The 27,786-nt window shown below is 47.7% G+C and overlaps 1 protein-coding gene across 1 annotated transcript in view; it reads left to right on the top strand.

Annotated features, from left to right (window-relative positions):
- CCDC149 (coiled-coil domain containing 149) overlaps positions 1–27,157 on the top strand; it is a 92,805-nt gene extending 65,648 nt beyond the window's left edge. The window contains 7 exon segments of the mRNA XM_057728146.1: positions 325–397; positions 1,807–1,891; positions 3,952–4,096; positions 12,646–12,722; positions 18,554–18,670; positions 24,385–24,764; positions 24,767–27,157. Coding sequence (XP_057584129.1) covers positions 325–397; positions 1,807–1,891; positions 3,952–4,096; positions 12,646–12,722; positions 18,554–18,670; positions 24,385–24,764; positions 24,767–24,802 — 913 coding nt within the window. The 3' untranslated portion in view covers positions 24,803–27,157.
- Positions 27,158–27,786: the final 629 nt, after the last annotated feature.

The following is a 27,786-nucleotide window of genomic DNA, read 5'->3' as shown; positions in this document are numbered from 1 at the left end:
AAGGCTGTGTCTGGTATCGCCTCTTCCTGCCTTGCTTCCCAGCGGAATCATCTTAATGAGAATTATGTGAAAACTGTGTTGATATCCCTTAGGGGGATGCACTGTTCTAAAGTGGGGTTTCAGTGATTTGGGCGTATTTGACCTTGATCACATCCATTTAAGAAGAGGTCACCAAGATGCGCTTTTTCTCCTTTCAGTGGTGGGAAGGCATTGTATGCAAAAGGTGGCTCTTCGAGTGTGTGGCTTTCTTTTTTCTCTCTCCTACTTGTGTGTATGTTTTTATTTTGCGCTAAATTCTTCCTCGTTGTGTATATTCTTTCCCAGGTACCTTCAAGAGAGATTAAAGCAACTCCACGAAGAGGTCAACCTCTTGAAATCTAACATTGCCAAATACAAGGTAGAAAATCATGAGGGTGACGGTGACGATTCCCTATTGTACATCTACATGTCATTCTATTGTAAATCTCTTTTATGTGCCAGAGATATTCTAGTGCTTGCCTGCCCTCCCACATAGTTCAATAAGAGCTTTAACTGAGGAACCAGGAAGAGTTAAACCCCAAACAGCAAACACAACAAAAACCAGGTTTTGCAAGAGCTCCTTCCGTTACCGGGCCCGGGCCCTCTGAGACCACCCGAATCTGGAAGTGACCACTTTACAGCCTCGGTCTATATTAAATGAGCTTTCCTATCCAGCTTTCCTATAAAGTGTTCTGTCATCATATCTTCTTTGTCTCCTGATCATCCGTAAGAAAATGATTTCCGAGCAAGGAAGAAACGGAGACTGGGAAACCGCAAGCTAAACGATAATGTTCGCATCGCCCTGAAAGGACTGAATGTTTAAATTTTCCCCACTGTTATGTAGTCTAATTCCAGCACCATTAGTTAGATAATATCTATTTCTGCAGATGTTAGTTGTAAGCGTTATAATTAGCAAAATCTCCTGGGTTTCTCTGCTTTGAAAATAGATTGATTTCTCTTCCTGAGGGTGAAGTTTTACAGCCGTCTTGATGCCGGGGAGAGCGATCTCATTTTCCTGGCTTTTGACGTTCACTTTTTTCTCCGAAGTCTCCACGCTGTTCTTCCTTTTCCATTCTGTGGGGGCCACACTTGAGTATACACCCGTCTATATATACACACACAGCCAAAGACGAATACAGCTCTTAAAGTTGTATAATTAATACATAATTTAAAAAATGTGTGTATGCATTTGCTTAACAACATTTATTCAGTCCTTCTATATGCCAAGCACCAGCTATATAGCACATATCAATTTTAATGTAACGGTCTGTTCTAGGAATGACACACATGCACTTCCTTCATCTTGAGTCCATGGCAGATTTCATTAATCAATCACGGCGCTTCTTCCAGTCCAGCCACAGAATCCTTCCAAACACCACTAATGATCTTTTGGCAGTGGTCCATGAAAGTAAACCTGGTCTCCATCTCATGTCTGTTTGGAAGGGGTTTCCATAACTAGTGACTTCACACATTAGACTGAGTTCTTGCTTCGGATTTGATTTAATTTAACGCATATGCATTGAGTACCTTCTATATATAGGAGGATGTAATTGCTGTAATTCTGCTGGGCACCAACTTTATAAAAAAAAAACAACAAAGCTCTTTACCACATCCATAAAAATCATAACTCTTTGGCAGAGACTCTGAATTTTAGAAGCTGGGCCCGCATTTGGAATTTGCAAAGAGTTCTCGCTTGCGGGATGGGAGGACACACCTACCGGAATTAGGTGTTTTTCCATTACTGGCTTTTCTGACAGAGGTTTTTGTTTCCTCCCAATGCTCCTTTAGAATGCTCTGGAGAGACGGAAAAACTCAAAAGGCCAGGGTAAATCCAGCAGCAGTGCTCTGACTGGAGTCCTCTCTGCAAAGCAAGGTAGGGGTCATTTTCGGGGAGGGACTGCTTCTGACCGCAGAATACTAGTGCTGTGGATCTACATCTCACGGTTTGAACTGGGAATGGAGGGGATCCTTAGAGCAGTCACCCCCAAACTTCTGCCTGCGTCAGGATTGCCTGGAGGGCTTGTTAAAACACAGATTGCTGGGCCCCACCTCGGAGTTTCTGATTTCGTCGGTCTAGGGCGAGCCTGGAGAATATGCATGTCTAAAAAGTTCCCAGGCGACGCTGATGCTGGCTTGGGGACCCTGCTTTGAGAGCCGCTGCATTTGAGGTTTCTCTAGTGACTGGACCCTGTTTGCATCTGTTCCCCTAAGTATGCTCCCCTTTATTCCAGAATATTTTCCCTTCTGTAAGCACTAGGTTAGCATCGCCAAGTGTCTGTTCCGTCCTCACTGAGTTTCTCCTTTTCCTGGCCTCTGTGATCAGGCTAGAAAAGTCTCATAGCTGCTGAAATCATTTTAACATGGCTCATGTGCCTTTTTCAAAGAAGCTTTTATTGATTGCAATTTGGTTCCTCCTTCTTGTCGATTCCGATGAAAAATAATGATCTTCCAGGAACAGTCAGGGAAGTAAATAGCAGAGAGCTTGCTTCTGACACTTAATATTTGGGATGCAGTTCTAACCATGAGCCTCAAGTGGACCCCGTGCTAGGCTGGCCTCTTTGGGCTTGTTGGCAGTGCAGACCAGCCAGCGAGGATCACGTGATGGTCCTCATCAGAGCTGTGGTGGATTAAAAAAAAAAATGCTGAATCTCCAGCCTACCTAATAATCAGGGCACTTTTCCAAGCAACTTTTTTTCCACTCAACTAGAAAAGGACATCCTAGAATTATTTTTAAAAAGAAAACTACAGTACTCTATAGAAACGTGAAGTAGCCTGTCTAAGTATAGCTCTGGATACCCTTGATAGCCTTTGAACGTTGCATGTTGAATGTTTGAATGTTGAATGTTGACACTCAGTCCCGTCACTGACGTGGGGAGTGCCAGCCACGCTCAAACACTGGGGCAGAGCAGTCAGCCGGGCACAGCCTTTCTAGAGAACCATTTGGTCCTCTGTTATAAAAAGCCTTAAACGGAGCCCCTTTGAGCCGACAAGAAGTGATTACAGACATATGCAAGCACTTTGCTTGAAGAAAGTACTTCCTATATTAGTTACAATAAAAAAACATGGGAAACAACATAAATGTCTGGCAGTAATTAAATAAATTATTATAGATTTTCGTGGACTGCTCAGCAGCCATTACATTTTATATTTTAGTAGATATTCATGATTAGACGTAAGGTTAAGTGAAAAAAGTAGAGCTTTTTCCCATTTTTAGAGAGGAATGTGTGAATTTGTGTGTCTACATGTAGGCATATAGGAAATGGTGTTCAAAGATATATAATGAGAGATTTATATTCTTTTTTTTTTCCTGTCTCGTAGGAGTACAAGAGATTGTGGTCTTTTTGAGTTGTCTCTTAGTTTCTAAAAACATGCATATACAAAATATATTGTATTCTAAATAATCTCCTACATTATCTTACCACCCACCAAGGGTACTGCCCACCAAGGGTACCACCCACCAAGGGTACCGTGGGAAGCTGGGATATAAAGCCAGGAGCTCAGGACTAGACATTGTCATCTGCATGGCTGTGTGACCTGCACATATTTTTTTTCATCTATCAGCACCTTGCTTTTCTGTCCATGAAATGAGAATAAATAACATTTTCCAGGCTCCTTTTTAAATTTGAAGTCTCGAGTTAGTATGAGTGTTTCGAAAGTGTAAAATACTGGACAAATGCAAAAGATTATTATCCTTTTTAAAAAAAAAGTGTTGCTAAAAGTCCCTGAGGACTTCCTCCTTTCTGTTGAAGCCTCACAACAGTGAATCTTATTTTGTTTTACTTTGGACACTTGAAGTGGACTTTGACAACACAGTAGCATGTAGAAGCCGGGAACTGATCCCAGCTTCATTGTCCAGGAAGAACTGATGTTGGTTTGCATTCCAACATTCCAGAAGGATTTAACACTGAGTTGTAAATTTTATATCCCACGCAGTTCAGGATCTGTTATCGGAGGATCACGGGTGCAGTCTCCCAGCTACTCCGCAGTCCATTTCTGATCTGAAATCTCTGGCAACAGCCCTGTTGGAGACGATCCATGAGAAAAACATGGTGATTCAGCACCAGAGGCAGACCAACAAGTAGGTGGCCGGGCCCTGGGGGGCAGGCTGGGCCGGAGAGACGTGGCACCGTGGCATCCAGCAGTGGGTGCAGCCAGGTGGGCCTGCAGGCCTCAAGGGAAGGAGAGAAGAGCCCTCAAACCTGGAAGGAGACTTAATGAGCTAGAACTGGCCTTCCGCCTTGTGACAGCATCTTGGCTCTCAGCTGGAACCAACACGGAAATAATTTTTTATCGAATAACTGCCTGTTGGATGCTTCCTCTGAGTGACTCACGGGGTAATGTACATCACCCAGCTGATTTCGATGGTATGCTTGCCAGGGGCTTAACCTGCTCTCCTGCACATCTCCTCCAGGGAAGGCACCACCTCGTGCCATTGTAACCTCACAGCTCAGCTTTCTGGGGCTCTAAACAGTGGGAACACCCAAGCATCAACTTACAGGCAACCTGGCCTAGAACGGAGTCTCTTGCCACTTTTCCAGATCGGCAAAAAAGATGGTGAAAAGGGACAATAATTAAAAGAGAATGTCTTCTTCAGTTACGATAAACATGTTGACTGTGTTGGGCAAAAGCAAGCAAGTTCAAGCAGCAGTTAGAGACAACAAAAGCAAAAACCGGAAGCGTTCAGAGAGTGGTAAATAAACAATACATTAAAGCAACAAGCACTGCAGACAGGGCCAGCTTCGAGGGCCAGCGGCTCAAGCAGTCACGCACGGCCGGGTGCTCAGAGGGTCCCTGCGCTTGATCTAATGAACACTTTGCATCACCATCTTGAAATTCTTAATCATTTTTTAATAAGGGGGCCCTGAGTTTTCCTTTTGCACGGAGCCCTGCAAAGTGTGTAGCCGGTCCTGCTTATAAGACCTACACGTGGAAGCAAAATTTAAGTGTGGAATTCAGGAGCGGGTGCCCAAAGGCTGGGCTCCCAGCAAGCAGGGGGAGAATTCAGGGAATCCGGGGCCTGGCGAGGCAGGGGTGCAGGGAGAGAGGCAGCTGGAAGATGATGGAGAGTATTGTAAAAACAGAAGAGCAGAAAGAGGCACTGGAAGTGAAGGGAAGATCGCGCAGGAGATTAAGACGTATATAAAGGAAGGCAGGGAGCAGTGGAGGGAGTCTGCACAATCTCACAGGGATGACAAGGGTAATTTATTGACAGAAGACGTTTTAAAAATTCTCTTAAAAGAAATCTTAAGCAAGGACTGAAACAGCCAGATGCTGCAATGGAGATACGCCTCAGGGGAGGACGAAGAGAGGGGAGTCTCCCCGGAATAGGTACGAGGTCTGTTTTATTCAGGCAGATCCCCTGCAGCAGGCAGCGTTCCCAGGAGCTTTCTTTGTCCTCGCTGGCTCCCTATGAAGCACCCACTGGGATGCTTTTAAGCCTCCTCGGGTCTTCTAAACCCTAGTCTTTTCTCAGCAGGTGACCTCGGCTCCGCTTTTACTGAGAAAACAAAGTCTGCCTATCACGAGCCCCAAGGCTTACTGCTCCCCCGAAGCCAATATCTTCCATCCTCTTCCTCCTGCCTCTGGGAAACACGCTGACCCACGGTGCTATTGGTCCACATCCTCCTCCCACCTCCCAGGCCTGGCTCTCCTGCGACCTCCTCTGTCAACCTCTTCAACTTCTGCCCCTCCTCCTGCTTCTGCATCTTCACCCAGAAACCTCCCATATCTTCCCGAACATCCGAAGGGTTCCCGTGAATTCCACTCATCTCCAGTCTTTGCAAACCAGAGGCCACCTCTATTTCTTCAACAGCCACCCCCTCAAAGTGTGTTCTGGGGGGCACCTATGTTAGAATTACTTGGAGGGGGTGCTTGTTTAGAAATGCAGATTCGGGGGGTTTCTGGAGGGAATGTCAGGATTCTGGATTTTAGCAAGCCCCCCGTGATGCCGTGGGCAGGAGCAAAAGATCACCTCACTTTAATACCTCCCGAGACCTCTTCTGAATTTTCCATAGCAGTCTTCCTTTAGAGGTCACCAGGACCCCCAAACCCCACTTTCTGAGTCTCTTTCTTCTGTAATTTTTCTTCATCCCAATTTCCTTCTTGAAACCCATCTTCTTGGATTCCTCTCACTCTCTCTACTGCCTTGTTCCCTTCCCCCTTCTCCTCTGCCCCCTCCCTCCACTGCAGGCCTCCTTCCCCTCCTCCTCCTCCTCTTTTCTTTGGTCTTCCATCTTCTTACCCCACGTGGGGGACCTCACTCCCTCTGTGTTTGCTTCTTATTCTCTGCAGACTCTTCCTAGAACTCTTGTCCCCACCTTGCCGTCAAGAGCAAGACCCACATTTCCAGCTGCTAGGTTGACAGTTTCCCCTGATATTTTTTCAGCTCCGCAAATTCAATGAGTCTAGAGTCTGGAGCATCTACTCCTTAGTGCTTGTGTCCTTTGACCCAGAGGGTCTGCTTCTAGGAATTTATCCTAAAGAAAAAAATCTGAATGAAGACCTAGATTTATACATAAGGTGGTTCACTATGGATTCATTTATAAGAGTGAAGGGAAAAAAAAAGGAAACAACCCAAATATTTTTAAATTGGAGAATGGTTAAGATGTACTAAATCCATAAGGCACAATTTATGTTATGCAGCCATTTAAAGCGTGACTTGAAGAATATTTAACATGCTCTGCCCAGCATCCTAATACCTAGGTTTGACCAACTTCCACATAACTCAGGTTGAAGCCGTCCCAGGGCCAGCATGTTTGTCCATTTTGGTCACTGCTCTCTCCCAGCATGTGGGATGATTCTGGGCCCACCGTAGGGGCTCATGGTCATGAGCAGATGATTGAATGTCCTCTAACCCTCTGCTCCTGTTCCCTTAAGACTCACATGCAAATGGGCATTAAGCTATGGTTTTCATGCATGCATTCATTTATTCAGTGTGTATCTCCTGAGTGCTCGCTGTGGTCCTTCTGTGTACATCTCCTACCTGTCCCTTCCGCTTCCTTCCCACCAGACCATTACCTTGTCCTTGGGAAGATCCTCCCATCAACCCTCCATCCTCAGACCCCAGCCCACCTCCTCCACTACTTTACCCGGGCACACGCACCCCCACCTGCCAGCTGCAGTGCTGCTCACGACACAAGCCTCACCGAAAACTCCAGCTGAGCCCCTCCGCCGGCCAAACTCTGTATCCCGGAGCTGCTGGCCTGACACTCCCACCTCTTGGGAAAGATTAATTTCCTGAGACGGTCCTACCATCTTCCACTGCAGCCACACACACCCCCAGACTTCATGGGCTCTCGCCCTCTATTGAGAAAGACAGACATGTTCATTTTGCTGGCTTTATTTTTGTAATGTACCTTTTCATTTTTAACTATTATTTAATAATTTTGAACCATCTGATGGTTCACATTTTAAAAGGTTAAACAGCAATATATCTCCAAACTACTACCATCTCTCAGCCACCCAATTCCCCTTCCTGGAAGAAACCACCATTCCTCATGTTTTATGTAGCCTCTCCAAGGATGCATATATAAGCAAATCCATAATACACTTATATAGACGCACATAAATACTCATATATATTTATATAGATGTAGATTTTCTTTTTTTCTTTTTCTTTTTTCTTTTTTTTACAAATGGTGGTTAGTATTCATCAAAAAAAAAGGTTTTTTCGCTGTCTCCCACCTTACTTTTTTCTCTCATAACAATAGATCTTGAAGATTGCTTCCTGTCAGTACATAAAGTACCTAATGTGTCATTTTTAATACTTCGAGGGTCTTCAGTTTCGTACGTTCAATAAATGTTTTCTTTGGGGGTGTGGAAAGAAACACATTATACAACAGATGGAGCGGGGGCTAAGAGTAAAATGGGACTTTGGTCAGCTTGCCGTTATCCCCCGTGATTTAGCCTTTCGTAACTAAAATTAAAGGATAGCTTTGTTTGGCGGAGCATCAGAAGTAAGGATACAGGCGTTGCGCTGGTTTTCCACTGCCTGGCACTTACGGCCCCGCCCACCCCCACCTCCACCCCTTACCCCCTACCCGCTCCACGCTGAGAAGGCCCAGCAGGACCCATCTTGAAGAGCTGATGAACAAACCTAGGACTTCACATTTCGAGAGGACGTTCCATGAATCAGCATTTTGCTCGAGGTACCTGTTGGGAGCGTGCAGTTGTGTAGCTATTGTTAAAGAAGGGATGGGGTCCGTGTGTCTTAGCAGCAGGTGGCGACGCCTTAATGAAGAGACAGATGTTAAGAGTATGTCTCCTGGAACACCACCTTTAGTTCTCCAGCCCTTCCCACCAAGCCCTCACTGTGCCAAGTGGTGGGCTGGTGGCAGCGGTGGTTCGTGCGTGAGGACGTGCTGGCCTTTCACTACCCTCTGTGCTTTGTCTGAAACGCTTCGCCACTCTCCCCCATTCCTGGCCAGTGGTAAGTAGCTTGGAAGTTCAAGATCTTGAACACAGCAGGAGCTGTCATGGATCAGAGCGGGGATTCAAAAGGAGGTCTCCTGGAGTGGAGGTGGGGGGGCAAGGTTATCTCCAATCTGTGTGAGGCCACGGCCACCTCTTCCTCTTTGGGATCAGGCTCCCCCCAGGACCCTCACTCAGAGATCGCTGCTCCCCGGGTTGTCCGGAGAGCGAGGACAGAGGCACCGCGGTGGCCAGTTCCTGAGTTAGCTCTGTCTTTGCGGATCCCCTATGATGTTGCTGTTATCAGAAACTACTCCTGAAAGTCTATCCACAAGGCGGGCATCTTGAGGATTTTTCTTGACGACGAGGTAGACGTATGCTGAAATCTCCCCTATCCTACAACAAGCCACAGCTGAATAAAAGCTTTATTTTAAAATCTCCCTCGCCCTACCGAAAAAAATCTCTCTCATGCCTGTTTACGCCCCAAGCCCCTGCCCTGGCTGTCTCCTTGGATTCCCTGCTAAACTACCTGAAGAGTCATCTACATTCACCGCTTCAACGTTTTCATAGGCTGCTTTTCCCAGCCCTGTCTCTTGGATTCGGGATTTCACCCCTTCGCCTGTCTTGTAACAGCTCTCTCAAGGGTCAGGCACATCTTCTTAGTGGCCTTGTTCATCCTGTGTGACCACCTTCTAGAATAAGACGATACTGACCCTGCTGCCCGCCCAGGAACCCTCTCCCCCCGCCCCCACGTGGCCCTGGTGCTCCGCTTCCCTCTCCGCCTGTGCTTTGCCCATCCTTTCTCAGCTTCCGCAGGTGGTGCTCTGGTCCCCTGTTCCTCTGACTTTTCTTACTCTGTTGGGGAGTAGACCCACCCCCTGCGTATACTCTCATCTCTGCGCTCCCGAATCTTCCTGTCTCCCAGATGTCCCGCTGCCTACCCCGATATCCCGTAGGCACCTCCAGCTGCTCGTCTGCCTCCTGGTTGTTCCTTCACTCCTCTGGCTCCCTGCACCCCCGCTGGCTCCACGGGGCCGTCATCATCGCTGCCCTGCACGACGCTCTCCTAACTGGTCTTCCTGCTTCTACTCGTCCTCCTTCCAGTTCGTTCTCAACCCCACATCGGGAACAGTTTTTCTAAACTTCCTTTTGCTGCTTCCCTGCTTACAGCCCTTCAATATCTCCCCCTGGCCGGTGAATAGAAGTCTCACCGTCCTCAATATGGCAGCAAGATCATTTGTGGCCTGGGGCCCTACAGGCGGCTGTGGATTCACCTTCCATCTAATCGTCACGTCTTCCCCAAGTTCTGCGGAAGGACGTGTGGGTTTCCAGGCGCACGTTTTGATGCTGGACCCTCCACTGACCAGCTGTGTCACCCAGAGCAAGTTAGTTGGCCTCTCTGAGTCTCAGCTCTCTTATCTACAGAGTAACTGGAATAAGAGCTGCCTCATCTGTTGTCGCGAGGGTCTAAGGGAGAAAATATTTGTGCAGGGCTTAGAGTAATACCTGGTACAGAACAAGTGATTAATAAACATCAGCTGTTGTTAAAGCCTTCCACCGGCAGAGTACCTGTGGGTGTCTGCGTGCATCTGTCTGTCTGTCTGTCCCCCACCAGAGTTGTAGTCCTCTAGCATAGGGACGGGGTCTGCTTCTCTCTGGTGTCCCCTGCAGCTGCAATAATTGTTGAATTGGTCGAACTTCACAGAAGTTTCCTATTTCCACCTCTTCTGTCTCCATCTATGAATACTGCCCGCTATTAAGAGTCAGATAACCCCCTTCCCTCCTTGGGCTGCATCACACCACGTTCAGTGGACCACCTGCCATATCTGTTCAGTGTGAAGCCAATTAGAAGACCCTCTGTCATTTGCAAGCATCTTGGGTTATATTTTGCATCCATATTTCAGTTATGAATAGTTTTAAGGAGAACTTGCTTTAGGTGTGAGAATGCTGATTTTCTAGTGCCATTACGGGGTTATTGGTTAAGAACATGCACTTGGGAGGCCAACTGAGCTATAGGTTAAAAATCCAGACTCATCACCAGCTGAGTCCTGCACGTGGCTTTGGATAAGTTCACTGACTTCCATGCCTCTGTCTGCTAACGGGAGGTGTCAGGTGTGATGGATGAGAACACTGGGGGCTGGGAAAAGACACAGCTTCGAGATGAACTGTGTGTCCTTGCACAAGTCGCTTAACCTCTCTGTTTGTTAGGGTCCACGAGTGTAAAAGGAGGATAAAAATACAGTCTTCACTGCAGAGTCTTTGCAGGTCATATAAGAAAATGCACATTTATTAGGTGTTCTGCATGGGCTCTGACTCAGACCTGGGACTCAGGAAAGGTTAGTTGCCATTCGTGTTAACTGTAGTGTAGTTGTTGTTATTGATGGCATTGTTGTTACTATTACTACTAGAACAACTTCTACTGGGTCCATTTTATTACCTCTAGTCCTGCATCAGATGCTTATGTCAGGCTAAAGATAAAAGAAGTCAGCACTGACAAACTTAGGCAGAGTCCCCGAGATTAGATTGTTGGGGACACCAACAGTTTCACCTCAGCGCGTTTCTGAGAGACATGGTGCGTTATCCAGGAACATCAGAAAAATACAACCGAATGTCTCTTCACCACGCCTTCGAACGTTGCCCCGACGGCATCCTTCATTGTACACAGAGGAGTTAAGCCTTATCCTTTGTTTCCAAGAGGCAGCCACGTACAGATGATCTGATCTCGCTAAGAAGCAGGCATCAACTTGAACACCGCTGTGATTACATCTCAAACCCATCAGCTGGTGAAAAGGGAGCCCAGATCAGAAGTTCTGAGCAAAATATTGAAAGCGAGATTACGAAGAAAGGCGTTTATTGAGGGGTCAGAGACATGAAAGCAGAATAGACCCAACAAATGGAGTGAAAATGGAAAGTAATTGATAAAGACTATGCAGAATTTAAGACTTAAGGAAAAGAAGAAAAGAAAAAAACTCTAAGTACCTAGGTGAACAAAACCACCTAGAGTCACGTGAAAGAGTTTTCTGTGAACTCAAAGGGAATATTAATTAAGATGCTGCACGTCAATGCAGGTAAAATAAGGATGAATTCAAAGCCATATATATATGTGTGTGTGCAGATATATGCATAGTCATGTCTCAGTATGTATGTGGGTGTGTACGGCTATGTCTGGAATATAAAGAGAGGTAGAAGAACAATTCTGGCGTTCTGGTGTCTCCTGCTGAAAGGATCTGAAACTTGGCTGTGAAGGTGATTTCCACATCATTTTAGCACAGCAGTGCCAAGAAAATCCCCCAAAGATAAAGACTGGTTTTTCAATTTCCAGGCCAACAGAGAGTGATTGAAGTTTCAGATGACTATCAAATCATTTCCCAACTATATTTAATTTTGTGTAGAGTGAAGGAGGGGAAATATGTGTCCACATTTATGTCTTTCCATGCATATAGACAAAGTTTGGCTTCCAAGTAAACAGAGTAATCTGTTCAAATACACATTCCAGATCTTACATATCATGGTTTGAGTCAGAACGGTCACCTCGGAAGGCAATGTAATTACTCTAGTGATTCTGTCATCTCTGAGAGTTTTTGAAATGGCTCTTTTTAAATTCTCTCCAGCGATCATTACAAGCCGTGAAAAAACAGGAACGCGTTTATTTTATCAAATGTATTTATTGAACACCTACCATCTACCCGGCATTATGCTGGACATCAAGGACATAGACACCTGTAAGCCATTGTTTAGGTCCAAGAAGGCAAGTCTTATGATTTTATTGACTCTGAGTAACATTACTAAGCATGTTCTTGTACCTCGTTTGTTAGACTTGGTTGTTTCCAAAACTCAGATCCACCCTTAAAGAAGCAGGGTGTGATACGTGTAAGAGTATTCAAAATTAAGTGTCCTCTTGAGCAGTGAGCAAGCAGAAATGATGTCAGATGTCTGGGCGATGGTAGAACCCTTGTTTGGCTTCCCAGCTACTTTTGTGGGAGAAGATGCACTTGAATGGCAACATTTTAGTAACTTTTACATCATTTTTAATCATTCACTTTTTATTTTCATATGTACTTTCAATAGAGTATGTGTGTGTGTAACAAACACACACGTGCAGCTTTTAGCCTATGTGTTAAGTCTCAAAACATTCCCAAGTAGCCTGCTCACAGCCCTGAGAGCTAATAAGATCGATGTTGAATGATCTGTCTGTTGCCATTCTTTTCCCTTTTCCAGAATCCTAGGGAATCGGGTGGCTGAACTGGAGAAAAAATTAAGAACTCTGGAAGTTTCTGGTTTGTGGAGTCTTCCAGGTAAGCAGGACTTCAGGAAAATTTTCTTTTTTTGCAAAAAAAAAAAAAAAGGTTTTTTGAAAATTTGCAGACCACACTTTTCCTTATTAATGTTCTTTTATTTGATGATCACTGCTAAAAAATCTACAAGTGTTTTAAACTTAGGAGGAAATTAGAAAAAATTAATAAATATGCAAGGTGAACTATGAAGTTTTGCTAATCTAAATTCTGAAATTGCCATTGTATGTGTCTGTATATATTTTATTTTTAACTTTTGTGAATATGGTAAATTGCTTCTTTTTTTTCCCTGTAGGTATCTTATAGAGATGTGTTCAATTTAATCATTAGTCCTAAAAATGAATATAAGAACCAACAATTGTTCTATCCCAAATGCAGTTTATAACCTCCTTCTCTCTTCCCCCATCCCATTTGTTCCATAGCTTGAAAATCAAAATTTCCTCTGGAGATTTTTTTTTTTCCCAGTTGTACAGGGTGTTAAGAAACATGTTTCACTTTAATTAGCTATATTTATCCCGTTTGTCTTGGTAAAATACCCCCTTCATGAGACCCCCGTCAGCTATTCTTTCTTTTTACATTCTCCGGAAACTTGTATTTATCATTTTCTACCACCTCCTCTTTCCCTGGAAGCAACTTTGTATGCATATTTTTAGTTACTTAACCTTTCTGCGCAAACCCTTCTCTACCCTTGAAGCACATCGGTTGCTTCCTTGTATGTGAGAAATGAACACTGCCACCAGGACGTGGACAAAACCACATGTATTCTTAATGTAAATCTGAATAGCCACCTCAGATTGCCTGGAAGTGTTTTTGATAAATTGGAATTTTTTGTAGCAATTCCTTGAACTTGATGTCAAAAGACCTAACAGACCTAATTAGTGGCAAGAGCCATGCTGGGGATTTGAATGATCCACTTTGCACAAGAACCTTTTGATGCAGTTAAAACCTTATCTCCTTTGAAGGCCTTTCTTTTATTGCACTGAATTTCAGCACAGGCAAATTTATCGTTTATTTGTGCAGTCGGATTGCTATTTCTGTGCATGTACTGGAATTTGGATTTTTTTTTCCTCTCCAAATGATTTAGTGAGATTTCACAATGTTTTATTTCTACAACTTATGTAAAAAGATGGAAGTTGAATAAATGAAAGAATGCTGAGAATTTCCTATCTCCGCTGTTGTTTGGTCTAGGTTAGAATGGCTATTATGCAATAACAATTGTTTCTTCTCCCCCCCCCCCTTTTTTTTTGCTGCCTGAAGGCCTGAGCTACAATGTTTCCGTGGGATTTGGGAGTATGTTCTATTTGAAATATCTGTGTTTGTGGCTAATAGCAGTGCATTAATATCACCCCTGCATGTAAATAAATAGAAATGCATTCTCTATGTATCCTTGCACTTTTTCTGATTAGAATTGAAACAGAGAATTCATTTAGCACAAAGCAAATATTAGATGGTAAAATTAGCTTGGACGGCGCCAATCGAATGGATTTTGTGCCCTTGCCATGTTTGTTCTCATCTCTGGCCTCCAAATAGCTGCAAAGTGGGAGGACAGAAAAGAGAGTGGCAATTCCCCAGATCTGACACAGTTTATGTAACGGCGACGGCATTGCCCTGGTGCAGAGATGAAGGATGTTACAATGAGGCGTCCCCTTATGATCATTTTCAAACCGTGGCCGGGGGCCAGGCGGGCTCTCTCATTGCAAATCAGACCAGTCCCTTCTCTTTGCTCGTTGTTCTGTGGTCTCCATTTAACCTTCTGAATAGCGGAGTAAGAAGACGCATATTCTTTTCTTCATTCCCTTCTTCATCTTCTTCCTCCTCCTCCTCTTCCACCTCCTTTTCCTCCTCTTCTTCCACTTTCCTCTTCTCTTCTTCCTCTTTCCCCAAGTAAGAACCAAATCATAGTGTTTCAGCCAACTGGAGAGTTTGAGTCCCATTGGTTTCAGAGAATTGCTAGCTTTCTCTCATTTACCAGCATCTTGAAAGCATCAGTGTCTCCTCTAATAAATCAACCCATAATATGCTGATACCTTTTTTGAGCACCGACTTTGTGAATCCAATCTCGTGCCAGGCATTCTAGACACGCCCTTCGCCCCCTCCAAGAGTCGATGGTCCCACTAGGGGAATAAAATGAATATGCATCAAACAGTGAAAGGAAAGCACGAAATAGTACATAATTAAGTATCAGTTAAGTGACAAAGATGTTAGAGTGTGAGGGAATAATGTGGCAAGTCATCGAATGCTGGACCTAGAATGACAGTTGAGAGCAAAAAGTTCAAGGATGACAAACACTTGTATATAACCAGCACCATTCCCATGCCAGTGGCAGACATTGCGAATCAATCACATTATTCTTCCTTGCTGATCTCACATGTGGCCCTAAAAACAGTCTTCCATGTTGGCTTTCCAAGAGGCCACCTCTTAGTCACAGTTGATATGTGAAAGAAGACATTTCTCCCTTTCCTGATCTAGTCTGGTCCCCTCATTTTAGATAAGGAAACGGAAGCTTAGGAAGTTAGGTGATACCTAAGGCCACAGAGGCTGAACTCAGTGACTCAGATCTTCATTTCAGTGCTCCAGCTGCACTGGGGAAGTACAATTCAGAGACGAGAGACACGAGGGTGGGGGCATAGATCAGATCAGCTGGGGATCAGTTCTCAAAGCAAGTTGAATTGGAGAAGAAAAATACAGAAGCTGGAACCATCTCTCCTGAGATGCTGAAGGACCGTGGTGAAGGAGCCCATCACTCATTACTATAAGGCAGAATTACTCTTGGACTTGGAGCATACTGTGATTTTCCTTTGACTCTCTTCTTCCTCCCTCCTCACTCTCAGCCCACAATGCATCGCTCTTGATGGTGTTTGCTAGAGCCGGGGCAAATGTGTGATCTTGCTGGAAAGTAGACAAGGCTAACAGAGGTCACAGCCCGCGTGGAGAAATCATCTAGAAAGTGTACTGCAGACTGTTTTACAGGTCCCTGAGAAGTGGGAAGGGCATGGGGCTCTTTTGAGGAAGCCAGAGGGTGGGCTGGTTGGCCACGCCGTTCAGGAAGGAATGACCGTCCACCCTCCCAGCCCCCTAGCTGTCAGCCTCATTCTGCCAGCCCTTTGCTGGCATCTGCAGATGAGAATGGTGCTGGGTGGGGGCTGCTGAGGGGAGATTTCCTGGATGTGCTCGCGCTCTGAGCAGAAACACTGAAAGCCAGGAAAAAGTCTGCCAAGAGCAGAGCCTGGCTCTCTGAGTTTTTGTTTGAATTCTCTGTTCTCCACTCTTAACATCAGCCTGAGGAGGAAAATGTGCGTTTTGAAAGTAACCGGCACATTTTGGAGAAGGGGACGAGGGACGTTGTGTTACAGGGAATCAGGAGGGCTTCCAGAAACTCGAATGCCAGCTGAACGGAAGGGCCTGTGTGACCACGTTGGTTGTGGTTGGAATCTAGTTCCTGGATCACCCACACCCCCTCCCCAGGCCCAGGAACCGAAATGGACCTGGGAGATAGCAGACCGTCAGGTTAGGGCCCCACGTAGTCAACACGGATAGAATCCGGGCTTTGTTAGAAACAGTAAAGCTGCCAGCCTTCTAAGGAAGGTCTTTGAATTCTTCAAATATTTTGCAAAAACCAAATCTTGGCATTTTACCATCAGATAGGGAAATGGTGTCTGCAGGCAGGGATTTCGGGAGGTATTTAATCTCTCCCCAGGCCCTGCTTTGACTGCACGTGGCTGAAGGGCGCCTTCCCTTTCCCTCGTCTGCGTGCCTGTGCTCAGCTTCGTGAAGGAGGTCTGGGTGCTGGCACCAGCGCTTCTGAGGAGCCACTGCAGACTGGCAACTCCCTGTGGTTGGAGAGGGCCACGGAGGCATCCTGCCCTGGAGAATTCCTCACAGTAGGAAGGGCCGCGTTTCCCCAGCCCACCCCCGCCGCCCACCCGGCCCTGGTGCCCTCGTCACTTGGCTGCAGCCAACTCCCAGCTCTGCCCGTAGTTCTGATTCCTTGACCACAGGGCACAGGGGACTTGGAAGGCTTGTTGGGACACAGAGGGCAGCGGGTGCCTTCTCCTGAGTCCCCTGTAGGTTAGAGCTTCCAGCCTACCTGCTAGGGAAACATGGGTCAGGAATTGCAGTCCTGTCCCTGACCTGAGGACGGTAACTGCTGCCTTGGTGGAGAGAAACAAAAGGAAGCCCCCCGAGGCATCTGCTGTGGCTTCCTAAGAACAGATTAGTTCCTCACCGTATTGCTAGATGGTATCTTTGCAGCACAAGGGGAGACCTGCCTGGGTTGACTTCATCCTGAGGGCCTCTTACAACATCCCAAGATAGAGCTCAATGGTTTTCCTTGGGAAACCTCTGCCGACTGAGGCCCTGAAGATTTCAGGAGTTTTTCCACTTGAGACAGTAGCTGTCCTGGTGGAGAACTTCAGGGTCAGCTCCGTCTGCCGGAGGCAGCTGCGCACGCCCACGCGCGCCGAGACATCGGGATTCCCAAGAATGCAGCAGCCATTTGTTCACAGTTATCAGCTGTCTGTGAAGCGCCTGCCGTATGTCACATTCTCCGCTACAGTTCTGGAAATCAGGAAGACACGCGTGGCCTACAGGGAGGGTCGTATTATAGACAAGTTGAGGGCTCCAAGGTCTAGACCAAGGTTTGCCTGGTTCTCCGAGGGAGTGGACATCTTGACCCAAATACCATCCTGTGCTCCGCCAAACCTGAAACTGCGTAGAGCCATAGAACTTTAGAGCCTCTGATCTGAGCCCCAGAGACATTCAAGTGGCTTGGCTTCAGATAAGGTCTCATCCAAAGTCCGACAGCTGCAGCTGGAGAATGGCCTGGGCCATGGCCCCTGGCCTTTCCACTGTTGGCGTGGTGATTCCCACCGAGAGACTCTTCAGGGCCCGTGGGCAGGAGTTTGGGATCAAATCCTCCCTGCAGGGCTCTCCTGACCCCTGGAGCAGCAGCACTTTCTATGTACGTGTCTTGTGTCCATGTGTCTGTGCTCATCAAGCTCACGTTTCAAAGCCACGCTTCCCTGATCCTCGCCTCCCTACCTTGCCGTGGCCTCAAAACTAGAGTGGTAACGGCTTTCCTTTCCTCCTTCTCTTTGCCCCAGCCTTTCTCGATCCACTTAGGGTGCTCAGGTGAATTGATAAAAGGGTTTGGCGGGTACAGGTCTCTGTGTCTGAAGTAGAGTTTAGCTGTGATCATTTAGGGCACCTGAAACTACCTGCCTTATGACATACTTCTGATTGGATCGAAAGGACCACCTCTCATTAAATCAGACCCAGTGTGCATGGCAGTTCTATCTACTCCCTAAAGTAATCACTTCAATATGTGAAATTTATTGAGTGCTGACGGAATGCCTAAATGCCGTACACGGATCAGTTCATTTTGTCACCACCACCCCACGAGGCGGGCGCGGTCATTCCTCCTCACGTTATAGATGAGGGCTCTGAGGCTCAGAGGGGTTCAGGGACTCGCCCGAGGCTACCCAGCTGGCAAGTGATGGGGTGCAGGACACAAGCACGGCGGCACAGCTCCAGAGCCCGCTGTTTTCATTCCTATGGTCTCGCCCAGATCACAGCCACTCAGTTCTTGGCAGACATAGCAGGCTACCCCTTAGTGGTGGCATTTGTGGGCAGACTCGGAGACGGCTGGCCCTGGGGCCTCTCTGCCCTGTGCTCACACGGCAGAGAGGGCGTGCTGGCCCTTTCCCTCCCACGGCACTCCCTGTGATTGAAGAAGGTGCCTTGTTCACCCAAACAGCCCGTCCCTTGTGTGGGGTGAGTGTGACCACAACTCCAGTGGCGACCTGATATGCCCATTTTCCTCTTTTCCGTGACAGGAGGCAAAGACACCATACTGTTCGGCGACCCCGCTCTTCCCGCCATGCAGCGGTCGAGATCCCCGCTGCTCAAGTTCATCGAGCCGCCCACTGAGAGCAAAGCGAGTCCCAAGGACGGTAAGCAGCCCTCGACTTCTTGCTCTTTGCCCGGCCTGCGCCTGGCACAGGGGCTCGGTGGACATCAGTCCTCCGCCTTCCCGCAGCGTCTGTGGCACTGTTGGGTCATCCCTCGTGTTTCCTCTTGTTGCCCACGTGGGTTTGTCTTGTTTGGAGTTTCCCGCAGAAGAACGAGGGTCCCTGCATGGTGGTGTAGAGGTCAAGAGTGAGGACTCAGGATCTGAGCATCCTGGGTTCGTATCCCAGCCCCACGTCACACTGGCTGTGAGAACTTGGACTGGTAACTTCAACTTCAGTTTCCCTTCCTATAAGATGGTGAGATGATGGTGCCAACCTCAGGGAAATCTCGCCACGTTGCCTGGCACGTGGCAAGTGGTCTGGGAATCAGCTGACTGGAGATAAAAGACTTCTTTACCAGGCTCACTTTCTGGAGGCAGTATGTTTTGAAAGGGGTCAAGGGCCCATTTAAGATGCCAGAGGAAGCAACAGGGGTGAGAACCAGATGGCAGTCTCATTTCCCCAACTAAAGTACCTTTCACATCTCTCTGAGTTTTGCTTACCTTCTTCCTCCACCCTGGTGTGCTTGCCAGCTTTCAAGATGGGCCCAAAGGATCTCCACTTCCTGGCATTCATGCCCCTGGGTCGTCCTCTCCCACACTGTGTCAGGGTTGGTCTGTGTGATGATGGATTACAGCAGAAGTGATGGTATGTGACTTCTGAGGCCAGGTTATAAAAGACGTGGTGTCTGCCTTGCTCTCTCTGCCTTGGATCATTTGTTCTGGGGCAAGATTCTTGAGCAGCCCTACATGCTCTTCATGTGGCCTGGAACCAAGGCCTCCAGCCATCAGGCACGTGAGTGTGCCGTCTTGGAAGTGGATTCTCCAGCCCCAGTCAAGCCTTCAGATGACAGCAGCCCCGGTTAACGTTTTGATGACACCACGTTAGAGTCCATTAGCAAGAACCACCCAGATAAGCTGCTAAGTTCTGAGATAATTTGTTACACAGCGTTAGATCACTAACACACCCGGCACACGGGTGTCAAGCCTCTTCCCTGGATGTCTACATTTCCTCTCCATCTTCTCTTGCTCAGAGCCATGCCTTCAACCATCCCCTCTATGAAAATACTTTGACATTTTCTTCACAGTGGGTCTCAACTGCAGAGTTAGAGTCTCATATTTCCCAAAGCACAAACTTGCCCACCGCATATTCTATGGACTTCTCCAGCATGACATCACAACTCTGCCTGCTTCCTCTCCTTTTTGTCACTTAGCTGTCCAGCAGCCCTCAGAGTCATCCACCACTGTCCACTTTCCTTCTGCGTCCGGGTCTGGTCTGCTGCTGCTGTTTCTTCAGGGTTTCTTGTGTCTCCTTTCCTACCACCTCTGGGTTGGTTGAGGCCCTCCCAACTTCCTTGACAAGGCCTCCTCGCTGGTTTTCCTGCCTCCCGGAATCTCTTTATTCCCTTCCTGTCTGCATCCCACTGCTCTGAGATAAAGCTTCTGGAGCACTGCTTTCCATCATGGTTGTACTCTGCTCAAAAATCTCAAGGGGCTCTGGATTGTCTGTTGTTGGCTATTGTGTAACAAAGCACCCCGGAACTTAGACCTTAAAGCAGAAACTATGCATTATTTATCATGAGTGTTTGGATCAGATGGGTGGTTCTGCTAATCTGAGCTGGGTTCAGCAGGGCTCACTCCTTCTTCTGCTGTGTTTTGAAGCCTATCCAGGTCACTCATGTTAGTGCATGGAATGGTAAGAAGAGAAGCCAGGACAGGTCTGGGATCCCACAGAGAGGTTCCCCAAGCGCACACCGGAAGAATTCCTGGAGAGAGCCTCTGACTGGGGTGGTTCCCACACTGGCCGGAAGACAAGTCTGGGACTTTGCACCCAGCAGCATGTGACTGTGTGCAAGGCTGGCCTGTAACACACCACGGATGCTGTGCAGTCTGGGCCATGTCTTGGCTGGTGGTCATCCCATGCTGGCATCCAGGGTCCCCATGGAGATCCAAAGCCCTCTGTCTGCTGTGGCCTGCTGAGCCCTCGGCGGGCCCAAGCCTGCTAACCTGACCTGGGGTCTGTGCCTGGCTTGATTTTCAGAAGGGTGGCGTAAGCAATGGCCTGATTCAAAATGATAGCTTCCAGAGTTCCATCATTAGCTCTCATTGTTCCAACCCCGTCCTTCGCCAGCACGGGTGGCAGCAAGGAAGCATTTATGTAGCTGCTGTCAGTGTCTGGGATGCCCTCATCACCACCGCCTCTCTGATTAATTCCGACGGAAAGCAGCTCACACTCAGGAGGAGAAAGCCCATCCGAGAGCAGTTAACAAAAGAAGATGAATGTGCTCTTCTGGCCAATGGGGGGGCGGGGGGTACCCACATTTTTAGGAGACTAGCAATCTTTTCTACAAAGAGCTACTGTTTTTTCCTTTTAGAGGAAATATTTTTTCTTTCCGCACTATTTATGTCCTAATGCATTTGTATCAGTTGATTGCCTCATCATTATTGATATGTCTATTGTTATTAATAAGTATTAATGATACTAATTCTGTTTGCTAAAGCAGCACGGAATAATTACTATTTGGGGGTAATAATATTTTCCAAGTCTGAGCCAATTCAGAAATCTTTCTTTTACGGAAATGGCAATGCTATGTGTCTGTTCTCCAAGGAAAAATAAAACTCCCACAGCTTAAGCGTCAACATTCCAGAATCAGAGAGTTAAAGGAAGATGTTGCTCTCACAACAGATAGCCAGAGGTCCTTATTGTTCGCTCAAGAGCTGTGGGTATTTTCAGTAACTTTTCTTTGTCTTCTGATCATGACTTGAGTATGCTGTTTAGAATCTTCTGGATAAACAAAAGGGGGAAGAGGACTGCCAAATCCTGCTGTTGACCCTTAACCCAGTCTCGGAGGCTGGTCCCTGTATGTTTCTGGTCCTGAGACTCTGAAAATCTAAGCTTTCTCAGAAAAAAAAAAAAATCTGCGATGGGACCAGACAAAAGAATCACAGCCGGGCCCGTGCCCTTACTGCGGCTCTGTCTTGACCTGCGATGATGACAGCAGTGTAGCTCAACCCCCCAAAAGTTGAAAAGTTCTCCCTGGTAATCTCAGAGGTTTGCCATTTTAAAAAAGATTCATACATTTGGACATGAGTGGAATGTCATCTAAAGAAACGGCACGAGGCAAAAAGGACTGGCGACCAAAATGCCCCAGTGTAATTTAGACCACCCTCCCCAAGATGTAAATTAAGGTAGAGAAGATCAACCTGACCCACAGTGAAAACACCGCCAATGGTGTAGGGCTTAGGTTGTTACCGATAAGGTTAATTAATTTTTTCAAAGGCACCAGAATATACTCTTAAGTGTCCTGGAAGAAGTAATTTCATAAGAGTAATCTCCAGGAGGAGTTTATTCATCTGACGTTGGTGAAAAAATTTAGCCACAGAAAGGACCATAATTTACTCCTTTTGAATAAAGCTGCTTGCAGTAGGCGGGGAACTGGCTCATCGTGACTCCGTGTTTCCTGTGTCTCCTGCACAACCACTCTAACGCTTTTTCATTTGTTAGTGTGAAAACCATGCGATTGCTTCCCTGAGCTACCTCTGATGTAGAGAAATGATTGTGTGGGTTACAAATAACCTTTTTTTTTTTTTTGTCAAAGTGCCGTTTTAAGAACTTTTAGGGTAGCTACCTGAACCTGGAACAAATAAATTTGAGGATTGCTTTCATTTGTGAATAGATGGTATTGAAATATAGGTACTAGTATACTCATTTATTCATGCATTCCTGTATATGTCCGTAGATTCAAACATTTAAGCTATTTTTTGAGCCCCCACGATAGAACACTGGCAAAGGTAAAAAATGAATCAGGTATAATGTTATACTTCAGGTGGATCTTATAAGCTAATTATACATAAGTTACGATTGAAGGGTAAAAAAATAAAAAGTACGAAGGTCCCTTGGAGGTCCAGACACAACCCTGTGGGGATGAGGACAGGGGCAGGATTTAATCCCATAGGCTTCGTGGAGGAGGTGGGGCTCACTTCTGAAGCCGGTCATCTGTCTGCATCAAGGAATGATGGTCACGGAGGCATCAACCATGTAAGCGAAGGTGCAGGGGGCAGGGCCGGGGGCTGTGGAGGGTTCGGCGTGGCTGGATTGTAGGAACACAGGGAGACGACCTGGCCTGACAGGTGAATGGATGCCGGGTGCTGAAGGCCTCACATGTCAGGAGGAGCTCGGGCTTCGTCCTCTGGGCAGTGGCAGCCGCTGGAGGTTTGAGAGCTGGGGAAAGGCGCTGTTGTCGCGTTCGTGTCTCACGCTGTCATGTGCACCACATCGCCTGCAAGCTTGTTACAGTGCAGAGTCTGAACCAGCAGGTCTGGGGTAGGATCCTGCACGTCTAACCAGCTGCCGGGCGATGCCACCGCTGCTTGTCCACCGACCCCACTTTGAGTAGCAAACTTTAGGGAGGGGAAGTTCCTCTCCTGGTGGATTGGATTAGAGCAGGAGAAGCAGGAAGGACAGCAGGGACCTCAGGTTCTCCTGGCTACACAGATCTGAATAGTTACTTTGTTAAAAATCAAGGCTTGCTCTAGTCACTCATTTATACATGAATGAATTTCATTGTAAACACAAGACATGGTCTCATTTCCAGGCACAGTACTTACCAAGGTCAGTGAGTTCTTAGGAATACATAGTGGTCCATGACTACACACAGGCTTTAGAGCGTATACAAGATTTGGTTGAATGTCCGTCCCTGGGAAATGTCTATGGTCATTAAAAGGGCTAAAGAGAAAGAAAATGGCATCTTTTGAACGTGAGAAGCACATCTGTATGAGAAGAGCTAAAGGCCTGGGTTGTGGAGACAGCAGTCAAGGTCTGTCTTGACTTCCGGGAACCTCAGGGTCTGGTGCTGAACACACACGTCCGGGTGCCAAGAGTTCACTCCCCAAGGGCTTCCCGGGCTTGCCGAGCCCCTTGTGTTTGTTAGGTCCGGAAGGGCCTTCAGAGAGTCCTGCGCCTCATTTTGTATCTGAAAAACCAGAAGGCCAAACAGGTCATCCTGATCAAAAAGCAAACGAAGAGGAAAATGAGGGCCGGATGCTGGCTCTCAGGGCCCCGTGTTCTCTCCCATCCCCCTCTAGGTGCAGCTAGAGAATTTCTGTTATACAGGTTTAGGGAGAACAGTTTAGTGGGGAGCGGTAGGGAGCTTGAAGCTGCTTTTGCATATAACATTTTATTGAAACTGAGAAAGCACCAGTGGTCTGCATCAAAGAATGAGGTGCTGATGGAGACGGGCGCTGGGGGCGCTCAGTCCCTCCCTCACTGCTCCGTCTGCTTCCCACACGGAAAGCAGCCAGAGTCTCTTTTCATGACTCAAGAGCCCCAGGTCTTCCCTGAGCTCTGGAACCTACAAAACCTTCGTCCTCAGTTTAAATATTTCATGGACACAGGGAGTCACTGTCAGAGAGCAAAGCAGTCAGTGACCAGGTGCCTAGAAAGGATGGCTCACAGACACGGCCCCTGTGCTCTCCTTCCCTCCGTTAGTGACGCAGGAATCACCGGAGGGGCTGCTTTCTCTTCTGTGGGCCCTGTATTGCCTTCAGCAGCATTTTCTACGTTGGAGGCCCGGCAACGCGGGCCCGAGGTTGGGAGGAGACGGGACGTAAGGGCTGACTTCCGGCCGGAGGTTTGATGCTGTCCCGGGTCTGTTTCAGGGGAGGCTCAGAAGCAAGAACGAGGTGAAAGTCGTGCGGCTTCGGAGGGTGCCGGGAGGCCCGCTGTCAGCTCCTCAGCAAATCAGAGCCACAGGAACCAGCGCAAGCACTTTCATCCGTCATTCCCCCAGCTACCTTCTGAGGGAGAAGAAGTAAACAGGCTTGGAAGGGAAATTGTGAAACTGACGGAGGAGCAGGCCGCTGCCGCACCAGAAGCGGTCACAAGAGAGCGTCCTGCGGAGAGTCAGAGGGACGAGATGGGGCCATCCCCGCCGGGCCTGACCGCCGACGGGTCGTGCCCCAAACCTTGCCCGGATTCCTCTGAGTCCAGCCAGCCAGCGGCCAAAGCTACCACCCTGGAAGATGGCAAGGAGAGACCTCAGAGGGTGGAGGTACAGGGAGCACCATGAAAACCTGAAGGGGAAAGAGATCAGGCATGATGTCACATCGAAGGCACCAGGGACGGTAAAGAATTAAGCATCAAAACAGCTCACCGAAGCCACGTTCTCCTAAAACACCTCCAAGTCTGCACGCCAGAAAGGACACACAGCTCCTGTTGCAAACTGTGACTATTCTGATGATACCAGCACAGTTTGATGTAGTAAATGCGGGTCCTCAAGCTTCTCAGTGTCATCTCTTTCTGCGGAAGCTGCACTGCTGTAAGCGCGGCCAGGCACGGAATTGTGTCAGCCACATGGCTGGTTTTCAACATCTATCTTTCCGTCAGCACTCGTTTTCTTAGCGATAAGATGTTTTTCCATTAGCGTTTAAAGTTGTCGATCAAAATTGTGGGAAGGGCTTGAAACGGATGGGGTTTTTCATCAGGTCCCCGCCTTTGTCATGATGAGGCGGCTGTAGGGTAAGCTGTAATTGAGCGCAGTGGCTCCAGAGGGCCCCCAGCTTCTCTCCATCACGTCGGGGCCCAGTAGGACCCACCCAGCATGGGTGTTCTCGGCATCCTGCCTGCCGTGCTGTCTGCAGTGGCCTGACTGGCAGGGGGAAAGGGGCTTGAGTGGGCTCAGAAGGTTCGGCTTCCAGTTTGAAATCCACAGCCCCTGTTGAGACCTGTCTGCTGACTACTAGAGCTGAGTTTTCCAGCCTGTAATTCTAGGGGATTAATCTACCTACAGGGAAGGGGGTGGGGGGCGGGGGGTGGTCTGTGGATAGGTAGGGAGGAAGGGGACGCCAACGGTGTCTTGATGTGTTGTTTCTGGGATGAGATGAGAGCCGGAACCTGGGAATGCTGGTTCTCTCCCTTCAACCCTGACTACGTGTAGGATTTTACGGTCCTGTGGGGCTGGGGCTGGAGCTGCTTAGGGCCAATCCAGAGTCCCCACCTCCTGAAACCTCTACCCAGCACTGCACCAGAATGCGGCGGCCGCCTCCTCCGGGCTGCCAGGTGCGGGGGTCTCAAGACAAGACAGAGCTCGTGGCCCCAGAGAGGAAAGAAAGGGAAAAACGAAGTCACCTCATGACAGCCTGGGGAGGGGGCTGTGGAACCGCGTTCGCGCTCCGAGAGTGGGAGAGCGGCGAGCGGTCAGCCCCACCTGCTTCTTTCCTTAGGGATAAAATTAGCTTTCCTAGGCAGCATCGGGTGCTGCAGCACGTTGAAGGTGCATCAAAGGACAGATCTTTCATTGTGCTGAATGCAGTGTGTTTCCCCAGCAAGACCTAACACTAGATCCCAAAGCTCAAAATGCCCCTGAGAACCAGAATCCCTCCTTTGAGAGACTCTCCTGCAGGGAAAAGAGAAGTTCCCAAGGTAGGAGAGGTAGAAAATTCGTCCGTTCATGCTGGAAATCAGATGTTTAGACCAGGCTTGTGATCCCAGGTGTGAATCCCGGCACACACGCGGGTGGCCAGCACCCCCGCCCCACCCCTACCAGCACTTCCCTGCCACATGTCTCTCCTGGCATCACTTTGCCAGCAGGATAGGATCCATCAGACGTTGCGCTATCTCGCTCTGAAGGAGCTCAAGGTGCAGACCAGAGGGTCTGGTCCTCTGCCGAATGCGTCCTGGGTGGACCTCCAGCTGCTTTCTTCCCACTCACCTGAGGCCACCCCAGGATGACCCTCAGGTCACCCTCACCACCTAGCAGGGTGCAGGCATGCCTGAGTCAGAGCACTGTGGCTCCTGGTAAGCTGGACACGACATCTACCCCTGCCTGTCAGGCCCCGATGCCCCATTCATCCCTCTGTGCTCCAGCCTCTCACCCTCCCAGATTCATTCCCTCACCTTCCCCTCCAGGGAGGTAGCAAAGCTTACCTAGGCCAGCAGCCACAGAAATCATTTTCCTGCTGCACCAGGCCTAAACTCTGCAAATGTTTAGCACTACTGCCAGAGTCACCAAAGGAACACACAGCCAGATTTAATACGATGATAATAAAAAGAAAAATCTCTCCCACAGAAGCCTTGGTTTTGACACACGGTTGGCCAGGTGCATGTCTTTAGGGCCCATTCATCACCTTGTGGAAAGCAGGGCTTATAATAAACCCCAACACATTCCATCATGGACAAGAAAACTGCCACGGGTCCCAGAGTACAGGGTCAGGGCAGAGAATCATAGGACGCAATATCCTAAACTCTGTGTGTCCAATCAGCCGGGGTGGGGGTGGGGGGTGTCTTGTGCTGTTAGATGGAATTGGAACCAATGAGTTGATCCTGTCATATCTGTAACCTTGACATTGCCCTGTACACACAAGTGACACTGTCCCACCTCTGCTATCCCAACGCAACATGGTTCTTCTGTTCCACAGACATTAAAAAGAGTTTCGGCAATTACTTATGGCTGTCTTTTGTCTTTTTAAGAGTCATTGTGAAAGTGTACTGCATTCTGTCCCCTACTCCACTAGATAACCCTGTATCACTTGGGGTACTCTCAGCTACAGTTCACACTTTAAGAAACTTAGACAATAAGGAAATGAATTATATTGCATAACAAGAACTTAAGAAGTAGGGAATTCCAGGCAGGGCTGGTTCATTCAAGAAAGGTATCAAGGATCTGGGTTTCTGTCTTCCTGCTCTGCCTACCTTGGTGTCACCTACTCCCTCATGCTAACAAGATGGCTGCAACAGCTCCAGCCATCATCTGTTCTCACATCTGTGTCCAAAGGCAAAAGGAAGTTTCTGTGTATGTGTATATGTGTTTTAAGAGCAAGTAACCCACTTCTTGTCACATTTCATTGGTCAGAATTGTCACATGCCTATGTGACCATGTCACATGCCTATGTCTAAAACAATTCTTAATAAGGAAGATGAAATTACTCTGATGGGTTTAGATTCATCAAGACCATCCTCTGAATTGGGGAGGAGCCCTGTCCCTGGACACGCAGACTCTAAAAGGGTGAACACTAAAATAAAATCAGGTCTTGGGACGTGTAGAAGAGTTGGGAATAGATTTG

Source organism: Hippopotamus amphibius, chromosome 3 (genome assembly GCF_030028045.1).
Source record: "Hippopotamus amphibius kiboko isolate mHipAmp2 chromosome 3, mHipAmp2.hap2, whole genome shotgun sequence".
NCBI classification, from domain to species: domain Eukaryota; kingdom Metazoa; phylum Chordata; class Mammalia; order Artiodactyla; family Hippopotamidae; genus Hippopotamus; species Hippopotamus amphibius.
Note: the sequence above shows the minus strand (reverse complement) of the source record. Positions and strands in the feature narration are given on the sequence as shown.